The sequence below is a fragment of the Lobosporangium transversale genome, assembly GCF_002105155.1.
Source record: "Lobosporangium transversale strain NRRL 3116 chromosome Unknown BCR41scaffold_12, whole genome shotgun sequence".
Lineage (NCBI taxonomy): Eukaryota > Fungi > Mortierellomycota > Mortierellomycetes > Mortierellales > Mortierellaceae > Lobosporangium > Lobosporangium transversale.
The window spans coordinates 800,833-818,016 of record NW_019028990.1 but is presented as its reverse complement, the minus strand read 5'-3'; the positions used below and the strand labels follow the sequence as shown (position 1 = coordinate 818,016).

The 17,184-nt window shown below is 42.1% G+C and overlaps 4 protein-coding genes across 4 annotated transcripts; 2 read left to right on the top strand and 2 right to left on the bottom strand.

The window, feature by feature from the left end:
* Positions 1-160: 160 nt before the first annotated feature.
* BCR41DRAFT_30453 (ubiquitin fusion degradation protein UFD1) lies at positions 161-1,901 on the top strand. The gene is made up of 6 exons (XM_022020764.1): positions 161-633; positions 757-789; positions 913-1,028; positions 1,136-1,266; positions 1,387-1,597; positions 1,669-1,901. Exons 1-6 carry the CDS (start codon positions 534-536, stop codon positions 1,702-1,704), a joined length of 627 nt encoding a protein of 208 aa, XP_021882951.1. The 5' UTR covers positions 161-533; the 3' UTR covers positions 1,705-1,901.
* Positions 1,902-3,793: 1,892 nt separating this feature from the next.
* Positions 3,794-7,590, top strand: BCR41DRAFT_350942 (hypothetical protein). The gene is made up of 5 exons (XM_022023709.1): positions 3,794-4,376; positions 4,574-4,705; positions 4,820-4,980; positions 5,111-5,315; positions 5,454-7,590. Exons 1-5 carry the CDS (start codon positions 4,195-4,197, stop codon positions 7,474-7,476), a joined length of 2,703 nt encoding a protein of 900 aa, XP_021882950.1. The 5' UTR covers positions 3,794-4,194; the 3' UTR covers positions 7,477-7,590.
* Positions 7,591-7,645: 55 nt separating this feature from the next.
* On the bottom strand, positions 7,646-11,066 carry BCR41DRAFT_350941 (hypothetical protein). The gene has a single exon (XM_022023708.1). It carries the CDS (start codon positions 10,892-10,894, stop codon positions 7,742-7,744), a length of 3,153 nt encoding a protein of 1,050 aa, XP_021882949.1. The 5' UTR covers positions 10,895-11,066; the 3' UTR covers positions 7,646-7,741.
* Positions 11,067-11,140: 74 nt separating this feature from the next.
* On the bottom strand, positions 11,141-15,853 carry BCR41DRAFT_350940 (ras guanine nucleotide exchange factor domain-containing protein). The gene is made up of 6 exons (XM_022023707.1): positions 15,492-15,853; positions 15,151-15,301; positions 14,562-14,746; positions 11,966-14,290; positions 11,372-11,835; positions 11,141-11,238 (listed from the first exon to the last, which is right to left on the bottom strand). Exons 1-6 carry the CDS (start codon positions 15,747-15,749, stop codon positions 11,184-11,186), a joined length of 3,438 nt encoding a protein of 1,145 aa, XP_021882948.1. The 5' UTR covers positions 15,750-15,853; the 3' UTR covers positions 11,141-11,183.
* Between the last annotated feature and the right edge of the window lie 1,331 nt (positions 15,854-17,184).

The following is a 17,184-nucleotide window of genomic DNA, read 5'->3' as shown; positions in this document are numbered from 1 at the left end:
TAAAAAGTGAGATTCGACAGTTTGAACAGTTCCTGAAGTATGTTCAACACGTGATAGTGAAGGATCAGGACTGCCTTTTCAAGTTTCCAATGCTGCGGTGAAAGTGTGTAAGTGTGTAAGTGTGCGTAAACGTGCATTTCATACCTCTGTCTTCGAGCCTCTTCCTAACATTCACATACGAATTTATTCATTAGCAGGTCCATTCTTTCACAATGGTACTTAAAAAAGGTTTTTGACTGGAGCATTGGGGCTACAATTAACGATAGTACTACAGCGGAGGATGACGTCGACTAAAGTTGCATACGCAAACTACTTTTTGAGCAGGAGCAGCAACTTGTTCAGTGTGTATTTTCAATCCACCAGAAGAGAGAGATACACCATCAAAGCATCGAGGGGAAAGGAGGAGAAGAATAATTGCTATCAGAAAGGACATGAAGCCCTAAAATTACTGTATTCCTAATACTGATGTTTCTGCTAATTTCATGGGCTAGTTTAACGGATACGACGATTTTCCTTCATACAGCTATGGCGGCATGGGATCTCGTAGTGGAGCATTCAATGAACAATACCGATGCTATTCGGTAGCAATGATGCAAGGGAACGAACGTCAGAATGTTAACCATGGTGGCAAAAGTGCGTGTATAAAATTTTTTGTCATGAATAGTGGCCATTTCTTTTTTTTCCTCTGATAATCAATGCATTGCTTTTTGGTCAATGACTAAGCTGTGTACCCTCTTTACACCTATATAATTTTAGTTATCTTGCCCCAGTCTGCCTTAGCAAAGCTTGGTATGAACGATTCAGTTTTTTTTGTGCTCATGAGACTGTAGTAGTACTGCGCCTTCGTCGATCAATATCATCAATACGTTAATATTGTCCGCTAACGCCACGTCTCTATATCATATCGGCTAGCATCACTTCATATTCAATACCCAATGCTGTTCGAGCTTTCACGTGGGTCCCACTCTACACATGCTGGTGTCCTTGAGTTCATTGCTGAGGAAGGACGTGTGTACTTGCCACACTGGGTAAATATAGAGAAGCCTTTATGACACTCTATGACGCTAAAATACCTTTATTTTTTTTTAAAAAAAATAAAATCTAATCTGTTTCATATACCCGTGATCCACCATAGATGATGAAAACACTTACACTATCGGAAGGCGATCTGGTCACGGTCAAGAGCGTAGAGCTTCCACTTGGAAGCTTTGTCAAGATCCAGCCACAGAGCGTTGATTTTCTGGACATTAGTGATCCTAAGGCAGTGTAAGTCACTAAAACAAAAACAAATGGAAGAGTCGTTTTTCTCTTTTGTTTTTTGGGCATGTACATAGAGAAGCATTTGTTGTGATAAGAAAAATACTTATTTATTTTTTTTGTCCATAGGCTTGAAAACGCGTTGCGGAACTTCTCGACGTTAACTGTAGGCGACAACATTGAAATATCATATAATGACAAGATCTACGGGATTCTTGTCATGGAGATCAGGCCTCCAAGTGTCGGCATCTCAATTGTGGAAACTGATCTAGAGGTTGACTTTGCACCGCCAGTTGGATACCAAGAGCCTACACCTGTCCCGAGAGGCCGGCCTATTATGGTAATTGATTTTTTTTTTTTTTTTTTTTTTATTTTCTATTTTTTTGTAGCCGTTATTAATGTTTTTTTAAGATAAGACAAATAACTTCATTATATAATCTCGCGTGAAAATGTAATTACAGGAGAGTAAGCTTAGAAGAGAGGTTGAACAACGAATGGCAACGCCTGATAGTACCAGCAGATCGCCCTTCGAAGGTCAAGGTCAACGGCTCAGTGGATCAACTAACAAAAGGTATTAGTTTTATTTATTTATTTCTGGATATTTCTGGTATTTTAAATGGATTGTTGAATAACACTAAGCAAATAATTTGTGAATAGTAAATCTATTGCAAAGGAAACGATTGAGGCCCCTAGTACTCCAACTGGAAGCGTCCCATTGGCGAAGGTCATTGATGTCTTGGAAAAAAGTGGGACTGAAGCACCTGCAGCCTTGGACTTACCTCTTGGAAGTTTGTACTTTGGCTACAAATACATCCCTCCCAAATCAGTTGAGGAAAAACTTCAAGAAGCTGAAGAGGCCAAGAAGGAACCTGTCTTTGAGGGCGTGGGCAAGACGCTTCGTCCGCCCCGAAAGAATGCGCTAAGAGGCAGTGGAGCCAATTCACCTAGCCCGTCCATCCCCTCCGCGGCGAACACTCCAAGAGCGCCTACTCCGGCGCAGGCTACTGTCAGTTCGGAATCAAAGCCGGATATTGTGCCTTTCCAGGGAACGGGCCATACTATGCGCTGAAAAGAAAAGAAGAGAAGAGGAAAAAAAAAAAAAAAAAAGAAAAAAGAAAAATACATTTCCATCGAATACTGTTTTGGCGCATTCATTCAAATAATTTGTTTTATTTTTGTACGAATAAAGAAGCATGGAAGTGTGTTTATTCTTTACCCTTACCAAGATTATTGATGCAGTTGTGTCTGTTCTGGAAGACGTAATCAGCAAAGTAAAGTCATGAGATTTTGTATATAAACGATCGATCATTTTCATGCCTGTCAATCGCTGTGCGAGTCAGGACCCTGTGGAAGGTTGTTACACAACCATCTGATCATTTGGAGTTACGGTTCTATAGTCGTTGTTTACCATGGGCAAAGAAAGGCGTTTTTTTTTTGAATACATCCATTGTTGCTCATGGGCGCTCTGTGTCTTGAAGATGAGAGATGTGTATATATTATATTATATTATATACACCTACCTTTTTTTATTTTTTTTTTTAGCATCGGAGTATATACATGTATACCCTTCTATGAAAAAGTGCTCTTATACAAAGCCTTGGCCCAGATAGAGACATTCCAGGCTTTGACGTCTGGTCTGATTGAAATAGTTTTGTAAGCACTTGCGCTCAAGCGCATACACGGACGACAACGATATTACAGCGCATTGACGTGGTTGGCATGGTTTGTATGTGTCATGCTGGTTAAAGTTTTAAAGCATGCAACATGCGCTTTCATCCATAGAGAAGTGAATTAAGAATCAGGTATGTATAGCAGTATCTCGATGATATAGACAAAATGCGATGTCTTTTTAGTTATTAACGAGAAAGTGAGTGAGTGCCTAGAGTATTTTCGACAGAGACAGCGGAGAATTGAAAGCGCTCTTTTATTATTTTTTTTGGAGTAAACCCTATCAACGAAAAGCAATTGAACAACAAACATGCATGCCGTTCGCTGACAGGACAACCCAGATAAACAAAGGATCGTAGGCGTCTTATTCCTTCACTCCAAAAGACCCAAAGATTGCAACTCGTGTTAGTTCATTGGTCTCCCCCTTTTCGTTCATTCTAGTCGTTCATTCTTTTTGTGTTTGTTGTAACGCTTTTCTTTTCCTGCAGAAAATATAACTCACATCTTCAAACTAACTGTAGTCTAGATCTGAGAGAAAGAACCCAAAAGTGATCATGTCACCATCATCTCTCATCAAGGTAAAAACATACCAAGGTAAGGTAAGGCAAGGGAAAGGACATCTTTTTAATCCCTTTTTTTCTATTTTTTAAAAATAATTATAAAAACACACTTTTTGTACGACCAAATGGTGTCTCTATAGTCTATTCCTAGTCCCAATTAAAACACATGTGTGCACACCCTGCACGCACAACTTGCTCTGCAATAGACCGTTGTCCCTAAATAAAGTTGTTATTCACTGAAGAAAAAAAAAGCAAAAGTGGCGAAAATGGAGCCCTGATATCAGTAGTCTTTGAATCATAATTGAGCTCTCAAGGACATCACCCACCATTAACATCATCAAGCATAAGAGAAAAAGAAAAGAAAAGAAAAGAAAAAAGCACCATCCTCTCTTCTTTTCACTTCTCTCTCTCTCTCTCTCTCTTCTGAATTGTCATATTTTGAAGTAGCATTCTTTCCATTCCCTTTAGTCCTTATTTCACTTACCCTTCTGGACTAAATATTAGAAAAGAAGAGACAGATTCTTCATTCATCTTTATTCAATTCCTCATCAACATCTCTCTTTTGCTCATTCTCGTTTGAAACCTTTTCTTTTTCCTTGCTCCTGAAAAGAAAAAAGTTATTCGAATAGGGCGTGTGTGTGCAAGAGTTTCACTCCACATCAGCCTCTTTTTACTATAACTTAAAGACAAACAACCACGGTTTATAGCCATGGATAAAGACTCGACCGACTATGGGTCTGAGCAGTTGGAAACTGATTCCCAAATCAGCACGTTCACCACTGCCTTGCTCTTCAACGCAGCAGTAGCAGCCGGCATTTTTGTTGCCTTCTGCATTGTTCGTCATTGGAGCAAGCGAATTTATCAACCCAGAACATATCTTGTCAATGAAGAGTACGTTGAATGCAACAAGATCATGTCAAAAAGGACATTGTTATCATCATGATCGAACAAAAAATAAGGAGAGGAGAAATTAGAGAATTTATTAGTACGGATATTATGCGCTCACACTTTTTACTCACTTTGTTATTTTGGTGCTAACGGCGTTTTTCTTATGTCATCTGTCTATATCCCTACCATAACTTCAATAGTATACGATCCACAGAATTACCTGATGGTATCTTTAGCTGGGTCACAGCCTCCTTCAAGGTCCAGGATAGTGACCTTGTCGAACGCATTGGTCTGGATGCCTACATGTTCACTCGTTTCCTCAGGATGTCTGCGTGAGTCTAAATTATTATTGTTAATCCTGTTTCAGATAAACATGTAATGAAAATGAACTGACACTAATAGACGTCCTTTCTGGTATTATGTCATTTCCAATATCATGAAAATAGCATCCTCTTTAGCGGATTCACATTAATTTCTATCCCTATCCTCATCCCTCTGAATATCGTCAATGGTGTTAAGAAGGAAGGACTGATGGCTATGACAGTCGGAAACGTGGCACAAAGCTGGCGTCTGTGGTTTCATTTGGCACTAACCATCATCTTCTCATGTAATGTCATGACTTTCATACCTGTTATCACCGCCCTTCTCCTGTCCATCTCCTATAATGCAATCTTTTTTTTTTCCTTTGCTAATCAAACTGTCGTTTTATTTATTTTCTTGTGAATGGCCTACAATAGGCGCTACTGTCTACATGTTGTGGAAAGAGATGGTCGAGTATACTCGTCGTCGTCATGTTTATCTCCTGAGTGAAAAGCACGCAAAGACTCCTCAGTCAACCACCATTCTTGTTACGGGTATCCCACATGGACTTGACACAGAAGATGCACTCTATGACATCTTTAAACATTTTCCCGGTGGTATTCGCTCCATCTGGATAAACAAGTAAAGAGAATTTTTCATTTTATACTTTGTTATTCTCGCTCTTTGATTTATTGAAGACGACGAACACATTTTCTTTCTTTCTTAACCCAAGCTAATTCCCTGTCTTTCTCTACGAAACTTTCTATCCTTATCTTATAGGAATCCAAAGAAATTGACTAAGCTTTGTGAGGAGCGTGATCAGGTCACAGTCAAACTGGAGAATGCCGAGTATAATTACATTCGATCTGCTTATGATACAAAGAACAAAAAAGGCGAAACCGATGTTAAGGAAGCTCAAAGACCTATCGGTCGCACCTCCATGATTCCTTTCTATGGCCCCAAAGTCGACTTGATTGATTTTTATACTAAACGCCTCCATGAGCTCAATCAGGAGATCGAACAACTTCAAAAGACAGACACTTCGACCAACCTAAACTCGGCTTTTATTCAGTTTAATACTCAATTCGCAGCTCACAGTGCTGTCCAGACCGTGGTTCATCCAACACCCTTCCGAATGGCGCCCATGTTTGTAGAGATCTCACCTCTGGATGTCGTTTGGGACAATCTTAATTTGAGCACTGTTTCTCGCAAAGTTCGTACAATCATCTCCATGACCGCAGCAACTGCACTAGCCATCTTCTGGTTCATTCCCGTTTTTTTCGTAGCAGGTATCTCTTCAATCGGAGCATTGACGGCAAAATTGCCTTTTCTCTCCTTCTTGCTCGATATGCCCGAATGGTTCACAGGTATTATCCAGGGTATTCTACCTCCCGTCTTCTTGGCCATCCTTATGGCTGTCTTGCCTATGATCCTGACTTTTTTGTCAACATTTGAGGGTCATGTTCGCCACAGCACTATCACACTCGCTGTTATGAAGAAATATTTTATGTTCCTTGTGATCAACGTCTTGCTAGTCTCTACATTCGCTGGAGGTGTCTTAAAGACTTTTGGTGGGATCGACAAAAATGTCGACATCATCAAAATAATTGGAATTCTAGCCCAGAAACTCCCTGCTGCATCGACCTTTTTTGTGACTTATGCATTGCTTCAAGGATTCGTTGGACCCATGAAGGAGTTGCTTCAAATTGCGCCATTGATCCTCAACTTTTTGTTCACTAAATTGTTGGCCAAGAGCCCACGCCAGATCTGGAATGTCCAGGGCCGTATCAGCTCCGTCAACTTTGGCGTTCTGTTCCCTCCACAGACCCTGATGTTTAGCGTCGGTATCCTATATTCAACTCTGGCGCCCTTAGTCCTGCCATTTGTAGCATTCTACTTCGTTTCATACTATTTTGTTTACCGCCATCAGTTCTTGTATGTTTACCAGCAACCGGTTGAGACTGGCGGGTTGGCTTTCCCAATTGCAGTCAAGCAGGCTTACACGGGTCTTTTCATCTTCGAAATTACAGTCTTTGGTATTTTCTTGCTGAAGATTGCGGATGGCGTCAATACCATTGCTCACCTAGTTATCCTTCTCCTATTGATCGTTGCGACCGCTATCTCATACGTCAATTTGAACGAGGCCTTTAACCCTCTTGTCACATACTTGCCTGTCGCGCTCTTCTCCAAGGATCTGAAGATGGACAAGGATGGTGTTTTGAGAGAAAAAGAACATCCAAAAGCCATTCAAGATGAAGAGGCAGGACTTTCTGAAAAGGCCCCCATAACAATGGTCAGTGGCCTCCATGGTGCCAAAGTGGGAGCGATGAGTGGTGGAAAGCAAGAATATGATGAAGTAGCTGAAGTCTCCTCGCAACTACCAGCAGTACCGACGCCCAATCCTTCTGTCGTCGATTCTGTCTCGTATTCTCATCATCAATCTCTTCATCCATCTATTGGTCGTCCATCTGTTGTCGATCACTCTGGCCGCAGCTTTGCCCATACAGATGGACGGGAAGAAACACTTTCAATCCGTTCAGATGTTGGTGTTGATCCTGAGCTTCGGCGTCTTCAGGAGCAGGCCTATCTCCATCCAGCCATCTATAGCCGACAGATGCCTATTTGGCTCCCACAAGATGATCGGGGATTGGTATCTCAAGAGATGGCCCGTCTTTCAGAGCAAGGCATCACTGTTTCCACCGCCGGCGCTGGATTGGATGCCAATACTGCCAAGGCTCATGTCAATGGCATCCTATATGCACCCGGCGAGGAGTCGCGTTATCGTTTGGAGCGTGGCGTGTAAAATAAGAAACAGAAAAAAAAAAGATTGAGTCAGGCAAGGTACTCAACCTAACCCAACATTTATTTCTAATCTGGGCATTCGTAATCGTCACAATAATAAAAAGTATCACCAGAGACCTATTTCTAAAAAAAAAAAAAAAAAAAAAAAAAAAAAGCTATACAAAAAATTGTTGCTGCAGCTTTCAAATTGTGTATATTTTCTGTCTAGAGGACAAATGTGGAATATGTAGTTCTATCTTCCGAGGGAGAATAAAAAACTAACTACCTTACTCTGCTCCGTCTGTCAAGAATTGATCCCCATACCAGTCGAGGCACCAAACACGCAAATGGCCACGCCGATGATGATATCTCTCTCCTTCCTCTTCCTCATTGGATCCCCGCCATCTACCATGGATCCGCTGTAGCTTGGGCTGTGTTGAGCAATATCGATTAGATGATGACGTGCTATCACCACATCCATGCTTTCTACCCGATTTAGTGCTACTTCTATTGCACATGTACCCATACTCGAGCGCAAGCTCTAGGTAAACGCCGCTCAGCTGCTCCTCCCAACTTATAATCTCGACTTGCCACCCTCGATCAAGTGCCCGCTTGATCACGCCATAGAAACCGCCACCTCCGAACTCACTATCTCCTCCGTCACCAGTAGCAACTACCATGGTGGCTGGCTCATGGTCTAGCAATGTTTCTAGCATCTTGAGATGCAAAAGTTCATCCACGCATTGTTCTGTTTTGGCTGCTGTCGCTAGACCATGATTAATTCCAACAGCATCGTCTTTCCCCAAAATGGTAGTGGAAGCAGTTGTTTTCGTGGTAGTTGTAGTAGTTGTAGTAATAAAAGCTGTAGCAGCTGTAGTTGTTGTTGATGATGATGATGTTGCGATATAGCTAGTAGTACATGCAGTTCTACCATCAGTAGGCCCTGTCAACTGAGTACTATTGCCATCAGCATTAAGGCTGCTTGCGCTATTGTTGCTGCCACTGCCTTCTTGGTAATTACTGGGATACCGTAGTTGTTTTACAGGCACTGGCAGGGCACCCAGTTCGCCTTGAACAAATTTGCGAACACGTCGCAGGATAATGGTTTCGTATTGATGTTTCAGGGCCACATCTAGTTCCTGAAATAAAGGAGAGGACCCTACCAAGACTTGCCGCTCTGCATATCGATTTCGTTTCAGCAAACGAAAAAATTTGTCGTAGTTGAATTTAGGGAATTTGCCTTTGACCATCCTAGCCCCTGACGACGAAACGCATTCAGCTTGTTTAGAATTTTTAATTGGTGACGACTGTTCAGGCGAGGTTGCTTGCCCAACAGCAGCATTATCGGACATTGTAATGCTTGAACCGCATAAATGCAAAGTAGCTTCAGCCAATTGAGTCTTGTCCATAGTAATCTGACGCTTTGGCTGGCGTGGATAAAGGATTGTTTCTTCCTCTGGATCTGTGTCTACATGGTCTGGCGGTTCTACGTTGCCTCTGGTATTATCCAGTAAACGCTCTGGTGTTGTAGAGACGCTGTCCTTTTGATTTGTTGGACTGTGTACATGATGCTGACCTATGGGTATGTCTCGCTCTTTTTGAGCCGCTGTTGCGGCAGAGATCCTTTGTTGATGATGATAAAACCCTGTAAGAATATTGGAGTTGTCCACAAAAATAAAGATGCGTTCGGATGGAGGGATGTTCGATTGTTTCATCTCCTCCCCCTCCTCATCTCCCTCCTGTTCCTCATTATCATTGCTGTCACTACTAACACCACCACTTGGCGTGTCGAGATCCACAGTACATACTTGTGTGGTCTTGCAGCCTGACATCGTAAATGTATTTTTGGACTTGGAATTCCCAAGCGGTATAGTGTCAACTGGCGCCATCTCAATAGCAATAGTATGCTCTAGGCCGCCGCCGACCTCTGTGTTCGCTTGGGCGAGCGCTTGCGCTAATAGTAAGGTTCCCTTAGATGTGGGAAAAGTGTCCCTAACCTTCATAGCCAGGCTACGTTTTAATGCACGCTGCTCCTCGCTTGTACATTCCGTCAAGGTCATTAGAGTTGCTGTTGCTTCTGTTGTTTGATGTCGTATCGACTGTTGGTGTTGCTCTAATAATATTTGCTGGTGGCATTTATCTACTCGGTTTTGTTGTCGTTTCTGGACTAGTGACCTCCGTTGTCGTCTTAATTCCCGTTTTCGTTCTAGTTGTTGCTGCTCTTGTTGTTGCTCAGATACAAAAAGCGCCTTCATTTGCTTTAGGACGCGCTCTACACGCCAAGGCCGCTTCTTCTTTGTAATGAGAGGGTATGTCGCGCGAACAGCCTTTGGTACTGGCTCAGTCGTCTGTAATTCAATTGCAACAGATATTGGAGTAGTAGTAGTGGTAGTTGTGTTTTGAAGTTCGTGTACATGGCTCGTATTGGTTTCAAGCTCCAAGGGCATAGACGCAATCAATTCATGTCTAAAAGGATCCTCCTGATCTATTCGATCAGCCATCGTTTCCTTGTGATCTGACTCTGATGAAACACCGCCTCCACCAGAACAACTCGAAGGTTCATCGATAGGAAGGGTTTTGCGCACCATTAGCTTCTTCTTGCTATGCCGTTGTTGTTGCTGTTGTTGTTGTTGTTGAGATATTTGTTGGCAAGACCTCTTATTGTCCGCCATCAAATCATTATGACTGTCTTCATTCAGAAGGGCATTTTGAGCCTCATCTGAACTCGAGTTCTTAATAATCGTGGGATTGAACAAGGACAGGTTATCTTCAAAATTAGATAATATTGGATGGTTTGCTAGCTTACTCGGCACTGTATCATCATTCCAATGACTAATGCCTGTAATATGCGGTTTGCCGATAGAATTTAAACGGATTGGTGTCAATCTATGTGCTTGCAAATATCGTAGAACCCTTGAGAAGTCACCGAAATCAGTACCGCTGCCATTGCTGCTGGCAACCAAGTGTTCAGAGATGGCATCTCTTGGGAGTAGAGTATTAACACTAGTCAACACATCCATGTTTGAACTGTGAGGGGCTGTTGCCATGGTAGTTGGAAAGGGTATCGAGCTGTTTGAATCTAGTGTTAGTGCAGTGGCTGCTGTAGAAATGGATGCCTTTTCAAGGTCCAAAAATGTTAAAACGGTGTCCATGTCTCCTAAAGAAAAAGCGGTTGCCCCTGAGGTATGGCGATTGATAGTATAGCTATCAAGAGCGTGACTGGCATTGTTACTATCGCCACTTCTCTTGCCAAGGATAGTCTGTTCTAGCACAGTAGCATCATGGTATGAGGTAATGCTGTGGTTGTGGTCATTATAGCCAGTGCCTACATCGGCTTCAGCAGAATCTGTGGCATTGCTGCAAGGCGTGCTGGCGGGAGTGAGTTGCGTTGAGATGACTCCTGACTGCGCAGGAGGTGGATCCCATGGCCAGCAAGGCATGGAATGTGTTTGTCCCCGAATGGATCAAAGAAATGGCTGCGTCACTTTTGTAACGCTAGACGAAAAAGGAGAAGAATGGAAAGAACACTTTAAAAAGCCTCGCAAAGGGAGGAGAAATGAGACGAAGTAAGAGATGTATGTTCTTAAATGAGGAATAAAAAAAGAATTGTGGCATTAGACCTATGGGTAAAAAGAATGGAAACGATGAGAGCAATCCATTAAAAAAGTGCATACTACGCACGTGCTCGCCGACTGCGCCATTTCAGAACTTTTATTAACGTTTAATATTCTACAGCATTCCTGATTCTGTCAACATGCGTGCAATCTTCTCGTCTCCACGTTCTCTACAAGCTCCCATGAAGACACATAAAAAACATGAATTCATTAGTATAATTCGCATTACAACAAAAATAAAAAAATGATGAAATTTAATTGCCACGGGTCATTTGCATGTGAGACTATAAAAAAAAGAATTACCGAGGCTCCAGTGCAAGACTCATATCATAGAGATCCGCCACAGACTTTGTGCCATCCATGCCACGACGAATGAATGCCTGAATCTCTGGCACAGGCGTGAGGCAATAAGGCACGGATTGATATTGCTGAATCTCACGAATTACTTCTGCAGTCTTGACACGCTTGTAAAAATTGATGAGATGATTTGATTTCTTTAAATAGTCTTGGTTACCATCTTGAATCATAACCAGATCTGTCAAGTACATGCCCACAAATGGCACACAAGGTGGGTTGACTGAGTGCAATTCCTCACGGTAATCAGCCCAATTTTTAGCCACGCTCATCAAATTTTGCAATTCTTGGAAAGATGTCATCGTCCTTGCAGGCACTTGTTCCCAAGTTCGTTTCAAACGGTGGATGGGCGAAAGCGCCAGTGCAGCCATTGTTGCTGATAGCATGCTGAAATTATTGAGTTGGCGCAATCTCTATAAAAAAAAAGATGCACATATAAAAAATACATTATAATTAGTCTTTGGAGGACATTCAAAGAATATTAAACAAATTGAACATACAAAGATGGGCTTTAGTAATATAGTAGTTTTTCTTATTACTTACTTCAGCAATCAAAACCAAATGACGGATCACCAAGACACGCTTCTTAATTTCCTTTTCACTAAGGACCAATTCGTTGACCCAATTGGAAAACAAGTTGCTGGTTTCAATTATCTTTTTGATGTTTACAGCTTTGGCCGCCACTTCAGGATCCTCGCTAGTCCATGCTTTGGCCAAACATTCAACCGGACGAATCTTGTTATAAACCGCTGCTTCCATAATAGTCAATTGACGAGCAAACTCTAGTGGGTCCAATTCCAAGAACTTGATCTTTTTGAGGTTGCGCGGCGTGATAGGCTGTGGCGCTTGTGTCGTCAAATTGAGTACCATCTTGCGGAAAGTTCCTTCGGACTGCTCTCGCTTTTCAACCAACTTAATGAGCTGAACAGCCGCAAAGCTCATTGTATCCTTCATTGCTGTCGACCCTGAAAACTCTTTAATCATCCCTAAAGCCTCTTTGTCATCAACTTCATCCTCCAAATAATAATTTTCGAGCCATGATTTGATGATGTTAAAAACTCGTAGACGGATAGGTGTTAGCTTCTTTTCAGTCCAAATCTCAAGCTCTTCAGAATCCAATTCGGGTGGAGGATGAATTGTAAAGCGCTGGAAGAGGTGCGAAAATAGGTCCTTGGTAGTGGTGAAAGAGCGATATGATAACAAGAATGTAGCAATAAAATTGGGATCAAGCCCATCATGTAGCGTCAAGCGTTCAATCAGCGCAGGCAGGGTTCCTCCTTTGACCTGTCCCTCTGCGTTCAAAATGAGATCGTCCCTCTTGTAATCATAATTCAAGTACCAAGCCTGAGCAGAAGGTCGTGTTGGTGCGCCGTCTCCTAGGACTTTTTTCACTTTATCACGACTCTCATACCGGCCAGGGACACTGCTGTTAGCGTAGGTTGAATCACCGCCTTCTGGATCTGTTGTGGAGAAGGGATAACCGTTCGATGCAGTTTTCGATGAATAATCCGTTCCAACCAAAGTTTGCTGTCCAGATGTATTAGAGATAACGGAAGGTTGCGAAGCAACTCGGTTACGTTGAGCAGACGGATCTGCCTGCCCACGCGCAGCGCCTCTATCAGGTTCGATGTCAGAATCATGATCATAGTTATAGGAGCCATCGGCTGGTGGAGCCGCAGATGGCATCCGTACAGCGCTATAAGGGTCGTTAGAAGTGCGCATGTATGGAGCACTTGCTTCGGCCATCTCCTTTTCTTGGCTCAACACACGTGCAGCTTGTGCAAGACTTTGTGCGGCCTGTTCAGTGGAGACAGCCGTGCTTAAGGCCAGATCCAAGGTTTGTCCGACGGCCAAGAGGTCAGTCGCTGACTGGATAGCCATAACTAACGAAGCGGTGCTTCCATGCAAGGCCTGTTTCGCATTTTTGACATCCAAAAAATATCGCTCTGGAATGCCAGGTTGCTCTGCCAGGGTGGTAGCACTAAAGTCTGTAACCAAGGTGAGGAGTGAACCCAATTGGGAGACAGTTTGTCTTGCCTGTGATACCAGTTGGGCTGACTGGGATGAGTTCATGACAGGATTAGATGATGAGATACCATTCATACCATTGTTTCGCATGGCTGGCATTGGATTATCAATGAGCTTCTCGATCTGCATCGCCAGGACTGAAACAGCCTTTGAGGCGCTTTTGGAATAATAATCCAGTTGACTAAGAATACTCTGAGTACTCATCTGTGATCCAAAAACTTTGCGATCACCAAGCCCATGTTCGATCTTTTGAGATCCGTTCGAGAGTCCTCTTTCAAGCGAGCGGCCATCTGTCTGATCCTTATGAGGGCTCCTGACGTTTGTAATGAGACGAGCATCCACCTGATGAACAGTGATATTGGCTGCTACAGCTGTTGCAACATAATTCTGAGCTGCAGTACCTACTTCACGTGCGTCTGTTAACAATTTGGCGACAGCATCAGACGCAGGCCAAACGCCAGATGCCATCTTTGCAGACAGAACTAGTTTCGAAAGAGCCGCCATGATCTGACGATGATGCATTTTGAGGCTCCTGTGCTGACGCATCACTGCTGCATCTTTGTCAACCGTGCCTGAAGCATAGAGCATGACACGGATAGCCTCAACGACAATCGATGATTGTATAAGATAATAAGGTTTATAACCGTTTTCAGCAGACGAAATCAGGTTTTGGACAGCAGCCGCAGTGTGTTCTGAAAGGGAATTCCAAGTAGGTTCGGGATCAAAGGGATTGGGCAGTAATGGCAATGGGGGTAAACCTTCAACTGATTCCTGGGGTGCTGGGGCTAATCCTGACGGTTTCCTGACAGCTGCTAACGTTTGTGCTGGATCAGCTTCATCCTGTAAATTTAAATATAAATGCATAATATTAATAAGATTACAGCATGGATTGAGATCTCCAATCATTCATTTCCTGTAAAGTAAATGTGGGGTACAAACTAATAAGAAAGACATGACGCGTCTGATTGATGGGATAGAGTATACGATGCCAATCGGGCGTCGGTGCACGTTATTGTTGGTCAAGTGCGTAACACCAGAACAAGGTTGTTATTTTAAATTTACCCATCCGCACCACTCTCAAATTGTGGGAATAGAATGTGATGAATATTACCTTATTAGAATGTGCATTATGGTGATTACTAGAAGACACTGACAGACCGTCCTCTTCCTGGCCTTCCTGGCCTTCTTGGCCTTCCTGTGCATCCTGCGTCGCCTCCTGTTCCTCTTCTTCTGCCTCAGAATTATACCAGCCATTCCCGTTTGATGCTGATGCGCGCGCGGACCATCCAGCTTTGGCTATTTTACATTAAAAAATGTACGAACAAAAGGGAACAAAATTAGCCAAAAATTACAGCGATCAGTCCGTTCAGTTCAGTACATAAATATTCGGAGACCAATAAGGAACCAAAAAAAAAAAAAAAAAAAAAAGAAAGAAAGGTTGATAAGTGCAGACAGGTAAAAGGGAAAAAATAAGGGGGAGGGAGAGAGTTGATCGCCCCTGTAACTTGCTGTGCTTCTCGAGGTTGCAACCATGTTCATATTCAGTCAATTCCACTGAAAAGTTCAACGTCAAATCCATGTAACATGTACACTCTGTGAATATTAGATATTAGAAGTCGATATGCCTTCACGACCGAGATAACAATGAAGTTGCTATTCAATTGACGTCTTATATAATTTAGACAATCTAATGTACTTGCCTGAGCTATCTTTCTCGCTGGTAGCTGTAGCCTCCGTGTTAGTTTGATCCTCTGGTTCTGGAATAGTCCAGCTTGACTCTTGCGTCCGTTGATTGTAATAAAAGACTTGACCATCAGGCGTTGTCTGCGGTAGCCATAAGTCATCGGCACTCTATTCATATGAATATAAGATAATATTGCTGGGTTAATAAAAACAAGTTGTACGATCGGTATCATCAATGTCCATTATTGCTTTGATGAAGATGATAGTAGATAAGTGAAGAGTAAGAAGAGAACGAAGGCAGGGTTTAAATCAATCTAGGCTCCATGGACAAAGTTCTAGCATTAAGATATGAACTTACATCAAGGTCGTCCTCTTCAACATAATCTTCTTCGTCTTCGTCCTGACTATCGAGGTCGTCTTCATTCAAGATTTCAACATAGTTAGAAGGGAACCAGCCCTGACGTCCCTGACAGTAACCAGCCCACCAGCCCGACTCCAATTGAGCCAAGACCTGAATCACATCGTCCTTTTTGAAAGTCAAGTTTGTTGTGTCTTCCGAGTCATAGTCGTAAAGAGCCCGGACAAGGACTTGGATGTCAAGACTCTCTGAGACCATATTTGCTCAATGAATGAATGTCAAGTATGTGGTGACTCCTGATGAATGGTTGTAGTTGCAGTTGAAGTGTAAAAAGAAAAACTAAAATATAATATATATCTGTGTAAAAAAAAAAAAAAAAAAAAAAAAAAGGAAGACTAAATAAACTAAACAGAGCAATGGGTGTAATTGCAATAGAGGCAATGGGACATCAGTAGTGGGGATGAGATGAAGGAAGATAAATGAATATCCAAATAGAAAGAGAGAGAACAAGCGGAAGAGAAGGAGGATTATCGTAAAGTAAATGCAACTTGGAAATGATGAGAAAAGAAAGGAAAGAAAAAAAAAAAAAAAAAAAAAAAAAGGACAGAAGGAAAAGAAAAAGAGAGTTGCACACCCACAATAAACAGCACAAAATAAAAACTAACGGTTTAACAGCATCTATTCGATCTTCAGAGCCTTTACAAAACAGACTCCAGAGGTTCAAAGGCAAAAGACAACAAACGACAAAAGAGGAGAAGAACAAGATTCCACTTTTTGGTTTTGGTTTATTACTCTTACTGTTACATACACGCCTTCATATACACTTTCATACTTTGCACAAAAGAAACAAAAAAAAAAAAAAAAAAAGAAAAGAGAGAGACGGAACGGCAATATTCTTACATCCTTAATTTGGTGCAATGGGCAATCGGCTCTGAAAGTGGTTACTGAGAGCAAAAAAAAAAAAAAAAAAAAAAAAAAAAAATTAGCCCTATGGTATTAATTGTTTTGCGATTTGATGATAAACCTGTCAGGATTAAAAAGCACGGTCTGTTCATTTCCTGGATCGAACATCAGCGCCTCTTCTGTCTCAGTATCGACGAATCAAACGTGTAGCGGTCTTTACATGAACCTTTATACTCCATAAATGAGCTACATGTGCATGTATAAATTACAAAGTATTTTATAGTTTTCTTTTTATTTTTCATTAAGCTCACAGAATGATGGCATGTTCTTTATCGCGTGGAGATGAGCAGCGCATTGTGCACTGAAAATGGTTGCTGTGTATAGTTTGTTCCATTAAAATACGGGACATTCCATCTAATTGTAAAAAGAACAAGAAATGTATTACCCAAAGGAATAAATAAATTAACCAAGAAGAAAAAAAAGGGTTGCCAAACTTACAACTTTTTGAAGACGAACACCTTCCTGGACCTAGTCATATTTGTAGATTAAATCCTATTGTTGCTGCCGGCTTGTCTCTTCTTCTCCTCCTGGACCCAGCAAAGATCCTTCTCGGTGGTCTTGATCCCTCTACTTCTCCTCCGCCTCCTTCATCTGAAAATTTCCTTTTTCTGATTCCACCAGTGCCGCTTCCACCACTACCTTCACCGCCACCACCACCACCACCTTCCCTCGGGTTCAACATCGGTTCTTTCGCTGGTCTTGAACCCTCAATTTCCCCTCCACCTTCATC